Raw genomic sequence first — 9563 nt, 5'->3', positions numbered from 1 at the left:
TAAGACAATCATCTGTACAAATGACCACCTGTGTAAGACAATCATCTGTACAAATGACCACCTGTGTAAGACAATCACCTGCGCTAATGGCCACCTGTGTAAGACAATCACCTGCCCTTATGGCCTAATGGCCACCTGTGTAAGACAATCACCTGCCCTAATGGCTTAATGGCCACCTGTGTAAGACAATCACCTGCCCTAATGGCCACCTGTATAGGACAATCAACTACCCTAATGGCCACCTGTGTAAGACAATCACCTGCCCTAATGGCCACCTGTGTAAGACAATCACCTATGCTTATGGCCATCTGTATAAGACGATCCCCTGTAAAAATGGACACTTTCAATTTTTTGATATTTTTTTCTATCATAATTCCACTGACCAAAACTTCCATCTGTCTTAATTGAAGTTAAAGGAAAACCATTTTTCTCTCCGACAATTGTCCTGGACCAGTTTGATTGTCTGCCAGTCATACTTCCACACAATCAATGTTTGTCTGTGCCCACAACTGTCCGGCTTACTTCCAGTACCTGCAGTGCAATGGTCCGGCTCTCTACCCCGCACGCTAAATGACGTTGAGTTCCATTCCCAAGCGGCAGAGTATAAAAATATTCCAAGCACAACTATCTCGCTGTAAGCAGGCGTACCCACCACACCCAGGACTGATCCCTAGGTGCAACAGGCATGATCAAAGTAGCCAGCCTCCAAAATGATGAAATTATTTCCATAAGAACAACGATCAACGAACAAAGACCCCCACTGGCTTCCACACACGCGTCGTTCCACACAAGCCACAGCGACACAAGATCAACGCCAAGTTTGACCATTTCCAAGAGGTAATTGTTCGTTCTTGTCAGCCTGGGGCCAGCATAGTCATTCAAACATCAGTCGAATGTCAGACGAACCAGCAGAAATACAGAAAACCATGTCCGTTAATTATGTCCGTTTCCACCTCAACGCCAGTTTGGAGCAAGAGTCAAAGGCAAGGAAAAAGACACGCAATCTACGAGAACGCCAGTTTGAGCGAATCACACAAAGAGAAAAAAAACATACAGTAGCTCAACACACAACAACTAAGAGGAAACTTTCACGCTTCTGTTTTATTCAACATGAGAAAAATGTGGAGCCTACCTCCTACAGCGCGCTCAGACCACAAACATTTTACACACTAACACTCAAATAATACAAACAATAAGCGTTATAATAAGAAAAACAAGTCCATTACTCCATCACTGCAAATCATATAGTCATCACTCTGCATAATTTTAGGGAGTTTTTGAACAACATTTACATCCTTCAACAACTGCAGCTTAGCGGCAAATTAGAAGAACATGTATGCATAAAATCTGCAGTACTTTATGATTCATGAAGTTAAAAATGAAATTCCCACCTCCATCAAATTTGCTTAAACAAAACTCAGGTAAATAGTACTACCAGATAATTATGCCTACAACAACTGAAGTGTCAAATAACTATCCCATAATTCATTATATCAACGTCAAGTGGTAACATCAGCTTCTCCGATCATGTCATGAATATCTCAACTCTCACATAAATTATGCACATAAAAATAACAGTACTGTACTACACAAATATTACATTCAAAACATACTTAATGCCTCCTTCATCAAAACTTAATCTGCACTCCCTCTTCACACTGCAGGGAAGGGGAGGAGAGTCACAAACAACAACAGAGTATTGCTGCAGCGAGAAAAGAAAAATAAGAATCATTTCGATGATGTGCTTTCAGCAGGATGCATGAAGTTGGCCAGCTGGTAAAATGTGCTGAGCCCAGAGAGCAAAAATTTACAGGAAAGAGGATAAAACTATTTCATTCTTTTCACAATTTTACCTACTTTCTGTATATATATATATAGATGTACATCTTTCTTTGACTTTTTTTTCAACATTTGAAATTTGAAATTTGACGAAATATTTCTTGAGCTTATGCAACCAATATTTTCGATTAAGAAACTTATTTTTTAATTTTTTTTACATTCAGAATGTTGGGCTTTGTATATATTTTACCAGCTGGCTAACTGTAAGCTCTCATGCAAGACTGGCACAGACACAGATGCAAAGACCTCAAGCAGCAACTGTCCCACTAGGACACCAGACACAAATAATAAAACAGCAAAATATACTGGCAAGAAAATAAAACTTCATTTGTGCCACGCCCATTACTTGCGACAAACTCTGCTCTCTCTCTCTCTCTCTTCTATTGGGAAGGAGGTGTTCACCAACCGCAGAGGGGTCCCTCATATGACGACTGGCTGAGTTAATAAAACACTCTACCAAAAAAACACTTTAAAAAACCTAAGAAAACTTGGATTAGCCAGGTGTTTCTAGGTTTTAAAAAGGTTTCGGAGAAGTGGCACTTTTAGTCTTAGAACTCCGAGGGAGAGAAAATGCTCTTTAATAATAATTAAAAGTCAGGACAACTCCACACCAAAGTGTGGCTTATTGATGAGTTAAAATCTGGGACAGAAAATGTTCTTAACTCTCCTAAGAAACAGCTTCACTGAAAAAGTTGTTCACGAAGAGTCGTTCACTTTGACTAATTCTTCAGAAGAGAACCAATCTAAAAGAACAACATCGACTACAGGACCGCTCTCCAAAACCACGAGTCACAAATTGAAAGGAGAAAAATCAAAAGACTAGAGATCAAGCCACAGAGCAATGAAATGTCACAAGAGAAACTTTCATTTCTTACCAACACAAATACCAACAAAAAAAAATATGTATATAAAATACATGTATCTTTCTAAAATACCCCAAAACAGTCAAACTAAATAAAATGATGAGTGGAAATTCATTGGGCGAGCATGGAAACAGCAAGAGAACTTAACAACATACACCCTCCGTGGGAGTATTTCAGGGGTCATAACTCACACCACGCTCGAGTACACTCGTCACATGATGAATGGAAGCTCTCTTGCTGGTCGTTTTTTTTTGTTTTTTTAAAAGTTTTTTCTGTCTCTTGTTTTGACTTCTTGTTTCAAGATAAAGAGAAAATATGTGTCACAACATGGTGGAATCAGGCGCTCATCAATGTCAAGGCATATGGAGTTATTGGTATCATCTTAAACGTTGTTCATTTGTCTTGTTTCTAGTAAATAAATCCCCACCTATCATGTATGGAAGTTGAGCTATTTGCAATGGAAGGAAGTCAGGGGCCGCCGGTTATCAGAGGGAAAATCAGCGAGAAAAATGGCCGCCAAAGTTTGGGGACTTCCAAAGCTTGAGTATCCTTGGAAACTTCAAGCATGCATTTTATGTGCCTTTTATCAACATTTTTCCATAAAAAACTCACAGAAATGTTTTTTAAGGATGTAAAAAGTACTGAACCCAAAAAATTAATAAAATTTTGGTGTTAATTTATTGTTAGCAGACAGAAAAATGGCCGTTTCTTCTGTTTCATTATTTTGACGAGCGTCTGATTTCAGCACAATGCGACACATATATATTAAACTACTAGGACGTCCGTGTCCTTAGTCCTTCTTCTTGTTCTCCGCCACAACCATGAACACTTTCTGGAGGAAGGTCGTCATGTTGTCTGAAAAACACGCACAAAAAAACCACCATGAATTTTTGACAACATCTGTATTTCGCAACTCTCAGTAGGCTACTTTTCTTTTCTTTTTTTTCCCCCAAAGGTTTCTAATAGTGATTCAAATACATTCCCACTCTTTTGCATTTATCAACACCTTTTTCTTTTCTTTTTTTTACATTTTTCAAAAGGTTTCTCAATAGTGATTCGAATACATGCACACTCTTTAGAACTTTATACAATAATATGAATTTCGACTCAAGGCTTGATGGGAACTAAACATGGAAAACTTCAAACAATATTAAATTAGCACATGATCTAAAGTCTTTCTTCCTTACTCAGGCCTTCGGTGCTTAAGCAGCATCTGTTTAATTAAGCAATTTTTTTTTTTGCGTGCAGCACAAGATACTGATAGATCAAACAACAAAGCAACTGATACTAGAATAGTATCCAAAGAAGCGACTGTGTACAATATTTCCCCCCCCCACCAAAGTCCTGCCAAGATGTCATTATCATCCTCTGGCCTACAGAAGTTTCTCATTCCTTTGACAGATCATATTTCAAGAAGAGTATCCGACCCCATAGGCAAAATACCATACTTTATTTCCCTCTATCCTAAGAAAATTTTATACAAAATCTTCACTCATTTGTCCTCAGAAACCCCCCCCCCCCAACCCAAACTGACCTTCTATCTCATTGTCCTTGGCCAAAAAAACAAAAACAATTAGAATTTCTAGTCATCCTCGAGAGAACTTTTGTTTATCTTTGTCATGATATTCGATACTTGTACTCGAATATAGCGAAGATGTTCGATACGAAAATAAACACTTCCCTTCCCTATGAAATCAATATGGCTGAATGTTTACTATCGTCTTGTGCTCGTCTGACTTTGATCAAATATTAAGAGCACATAACATCATAACAATCTTCAGCAAGATACACATACACCATCACATCAGTGAATCAATCAGTCCACTTTAGCCCATTTGGGTAATTTTTAGTTTTATGTCAGAGACCAAAGACTAGCAGGGAAGCCATTCAACTTTTTTTAAAATAGCCGAAAATCCACCAGCCACAGTCTCGCTAACATGAATCATATCAATTTGAAACCCTATGGGTGAACATAGAGAACTATAGATTCTATCTCGATCTCAATAACGGAATAGCGGATCAGGATCAAAATACCGGTAATACCGGAAAAAAGTGGAAAAGTGGCATCCCTGGACTAGTTTTTGTTGTGTTGTTCCTATCAGGAATCATGAAAGGCAAGGAAATTGTACGCCTTGACCATAGCATTAAACTGCATTTGTTTGATGTTAAAAGGTACATCTTTGGTAGAGCTTTGGGAGGGGGGGGGGGAGATTAACACTTGCCATCACAAGGCTCATATAGTGAAAACCCTTACTATCAAAGGCAAAGGCATTTTGGGGAAAATCCAAAGAAACTGGGTGGTAAACATCGCCAATCTGCGAGATGTCATGGCAAAGTGTTAAAAATTCTCTAAATTTAGACACAAGAAAATTTCTTGCGACAGCCACGCTACTCACTTCTCTTTATCTTGAGTAAAAAAGAACAATGTGAGGTGTGCTAGCAAAATAATAAATAATAAATAAAAAGCATTTGTATAGCGCATATCCCCGCTCAACAGCAGGCTCTATGCGTTTTACACTACAATAATGAGTTGCTTCTCAGATTTCAGCCTTATGTAGACTACATAGATATGTCTGGTGTATTAGGTAGGGTTTGTACTATATTCATTAGTATGAAATAATAAAAGACGTTTAGAAAAAAATGGCATCAGTTAAAAATCTGAACTCAGTGTCAATTTTCAGGCGATATCTCCATTCACGGATTGCGAGAAGTAACTTCTTAGTCAGTAAGTCTCATAAATTTTTTATAAAAGGAAAGTATGTCAGGCGGTGTTGTATCTTACCCATGTAACGGTCAAAGATCTTTGGCTTTGACGTCCAGGCCACAAATATGATGTAGACGGGGATACCCGTGCAGATGATGAGTAGACCGATACCTGGGGGGGGGGAGGAAACATGGAGATATAGCGCGCAGAACCATGGAAGGAAATTGTTGCAACAACAACAACAACAGCAACAACAACAACCAGACACATTTGGATAACACACACAACACATTTTTTGGGTGTGTTTTACGGCACTTGCAACACAATACAGTCATATGAGTGCCAAAGATTAGAGGAATTACAAGAGAGTAACAAACAAAAAAAAAGAAGGTAGATGTTTGATAGGAAAAAAGAAGCAAACAACACCAGAGCACCCGCCAACCAACCACACACACACAACACAGGAAGGAAATTGCTTTCAACAACAATCAGACACATGAAGAAAATACACAGAATACAGGAAGGAAACTGTTGCAGTGACAAAGATGGCAACAACAACAACAACAACAACAAACAACAAAACACGTTGCCACAATACAGGATGGACAAAGTCACAAACAACAGCAAACCCTACAGCAACTGCAACCACCACAACTACAGCTTCAGCTATTGCAATAACAAATGCTGCTAGGACTACTTCTACTATAGCTGCAACTTCAGCTATTGCAATAACAAATGCTGCTAGGACTACTTCTACTACAGCTGCAACTTCAGCTATTGCAATAACAAATGCTGCTAGGACTACTTCTACTACAGCTGCAACTTCAGCTATTGCAATAACAAATGCTGCTAGGACTACTTCTACTATAGCTGCAACTTCAGCTATTGCAATAACAAATGCTGCTAGGACTACTTCTACTACAGCTGCAACTTCAGCTATTGCAATAACAAATGCTGCTAGGACTACTTCTACTACAGCTGCAACTTCAGCTATTGCAATAACAAATGCTGCTAGGACTACTTCTACTATAGCTGCAACTTCAGCTACTATGCTCCAACTACCGCAACTATTGCAAAGGCAGCTGTTATTACAATTACCGTTGCTGCCGCTGCCACTACTACTACTGCTTACTACTACTGCTGCTGCTGCTACTACTACTACTGCTTACTACTACTACTGCTTACTACTACTGCTGCTGCTGCTGCTGCTACTACTACTACCACTACTACTACTGCTTACTACTACTGCTGCTGCTGCTGCTGCTACTACTACTACCACTACTACTACTGCTGCTGCTGCTACTACTACTACTGCTTACTACTACTGCTGCTGCTGCTACTACTACTACTACCACTACTACTGCTACTACTACTGCTGCTGCTGCTACTACTACTACTGCTACTACTACTGCTACTGCTACTACTACTACTACTACTGCTACTACCACTACTACTACTACTACTGCTACTACTACTGCTTACTACTACTGCTGCTGCTGCTACTACTAGTACTACCACTACTACTACTACTGCTACTACTACTACTACTGCTACTACTACTGCTGCTACTACTGCTACTACTACTACTACTACTACTACTACTAACTACTACTACTACTACTACTACTACTACTACTACTACTACTACTACTACTACCACTACTACAAGAGCTGCGACAATTACTCGTTAACACAACTGTTGTTTTAACTACCCAAAGTTCTCCACAAGTACCAAAACACCTACAGTTCTATCAACTAGTACAACAGCTTTTTGGACAATGCTACAACTACTTCTACAAGTACAGCAGCTGCTTTTATCACATCTAGTTAAGTTTTAATAAGAGTTTTACGGCATTTGCAACACAATCAGGTCGTCATAATACAAGTACTAGAGATTAGAGGTGTACTAGAGAGTAACATTTAGAGAAAAAAAAGGGGAGAAATGAGGACAATGGAGATGTTTGAAGGAAAGAAGGAGCAAACCCCACTAGAGCACCTGCCAACCACCCACTAAGAAAGTCACAGGGTACAAGAAATCAAAATACTTTGAAATGGGCACAGCAACTTCTTTCTTTTAATTGTAGGGGTTTGTTTGTTTTTAAAGTTTAGTTTCAGGAGAGGTTTTACGGCGCTCGCAACTGCATACGGTCAAATGAGCGCCAGAAGATTAAAGGTGTTACAAGAGAGTAACAAACAAAAAAGGAAGAAAGGGAGATAAAGACGATAGATGTCTGATAGGAAAGAAGGAGCAAACCACACTCGATCACCCGCCAACCACCCACAGGTTTTTTTAAAGCCCCCATCAACACAATTTAGATCAGTTAGGGGGCAGGCTTCTGACCCTGCCTGTCAGGGCGAGCCCCAGCTGAGAAGGATACATCCCAGCACAAAGGCCCAGATATCCGATAAAAAATGTTCTCCCCACTCAGGAATGGAACTCAGGTCTTTGATGTGCGTCAGCGAAGCACCGAACCACTACACCACAGACACCTGTACCTACTTTCTACTACTGAAAATGTGTGGATAGCGATGAAATCTATTTGCTTCCCTAGATTTACAAAGTTTTAAACGCTCAGTTCCTAGTTTTGAGAAATGTGCCGTTAAAAAATGTCGAGTTTCACAACATATCAAGCTTTTGCAAATACAATTCTTTGAAAATCATGATAATGACTCTGAATAATCAAACGATTTAGATATAGTAGTGTGATTAGTTGGTTTATTTTGGGAAAGTAATCGAGTACGACACCTATTTGACAAGGGCAGGGCAAGGCGTGAGCCACGGACTGTGGAAGACCGCGTGAGCCACGGACTGTGGAAGACCGCGTGAGCCACGGACTGTGGAAGACCGCGTGAGCCACGGACTGTGGAAGACCGCGTGAGCCACGGACTGTGGAAGACTGTGAAAGACCGCGTGAGCCACGGACTGTGGAAGACCGCATGAGCCACGGACTGTGGAAGACCGCGTGAGCCACGGACTGTGGAAGACCGCGTGAGCGTGAGTCACAGAGGAGAGGTGCAGAGCAAAGAGTTGTCCCCAGTCAGTGCAAGTAGGTGTAATGATACTGGAGTTATTACGTCCTATTTGGCATTTCATGTTAGGCCTTAAGGCTTGGAAAAAGACCTGGCAGGGTCAGAGAATAAAGATGGCAGCCCCCATGTAGAAGCTGAATCCCCTGGTTCCATGTTAAGTGTATTCCTGAGTGTCTGACTGAAAGAATGGAAACTGTTAAGTGTATTCCTGAGTGTCTGACTGAATGAATGGAAACTGTTAAGTGTATTCCTGAGTGTCTGACTGAATGAATGGAAACTCGCAGCCAGACAAAAACAGTTGGATCGCCACAACAGGCGGGTGTGTATAGTTAACCCATAAGTAGGCAGAGCATTTGTGAGGCAGTGTCATGGAATCAGGCTCTCCTCAATTTTTGGGCATGTAGAGTGATTGGTATCATCTTAATGCTTGTTCACTTGTCTTTATTTGGATTAAAAATGTATCCATTTATCCTGAAAACAAGTCGAAATATTGGCAAATGAAGGGGGTGGGGGTCACCTGTTTTCAGAGGTAAAAATTAATGAGAAAATGGCCGCCAAAGATTAGTTATCTCCTTAGCTTAAGAGTCCGTGGTAACAGGAAAAAAATTTTGTGTGCCTTTAATCAACGTTTTTCAGAAAAATCCACACAGAAATGAGTTCTTTAATGGGCATGAAAGGTGTTGAGCCAAAAAACAAAAGTTTGATAAAAATTCACAAACCTGCAGAAAAATGCAAGTTTCTTCACTTTGATTATTTTGACGAGAGCCTAATTCCACCACGCTGCCTCACATTTGGCTTCAGACCTCATGGTTTGAGTAACTCAAAACAGCCAAAAATGTCCGATGGAACTTTGTAATTCTAAGGAAATGCATTATCACTCTATTAATAGACATCGCTCTTCCTGGCCAATAGTTGGCCTCCATTTCTCACCTGTCTCAGTGGGGCTGGCGTACAAGGGCAGGATGACCAGGTAGATGGTGACGATGGTGTAGATGATGGGCCAGATAAGGGCAACCTGCCAAGAAGGACATACACATACATATATATATATATATTTAGTGAAGGTGACATATTAGGTTTAAAACACATACACATACATATATATATATATATTTAGTGAAGGTGAC

General features: G+C 40.1%; 1 protein-coding gene across 1 annotated transcript in view; it reads right to left on the bottom strand.

The window, feature by feature from the left end:
• Positions 1-1081: 1081 nt before the first annotated feature.
• LOC101857317 (Y+L amino acid transporter 2) overlaps positions 1082-9563 on the bottom strand; it is a gene marked incomplete at its 5' end in the record, with an annotated part of 40753 nt that continues 32271 nt past the window's right edge. The window contains 3 exon segments of the mRNA XM_013079473.1: positions 1082-3557; positions 5485-5577; positions 9367-9451. Coding sequence (XP_012934927.1) covers positions 3493-3557; positions 5485-5577; positions 9367-9451 — 243 coding nt within the window.

This window comes from Aplysia californica, unplaced genomic scaffold, assembly GCF_000002075.1.
Source record: "Aplysia californica isolate F4 #8 unplaced genomic scaffold, AplCal3.0 scaffold00053, whole genome shotgun sequence".
Classification (NCBI taxonomy): Eukaryota; Metazoa; Mollusca; class Gastropoda; order Aplysiida; family Aplysiidae; genus Aplysia; species Aplysia californica.
This window is presented reverse-complemented; position numbering and strand designations above follow the sequence as displayed.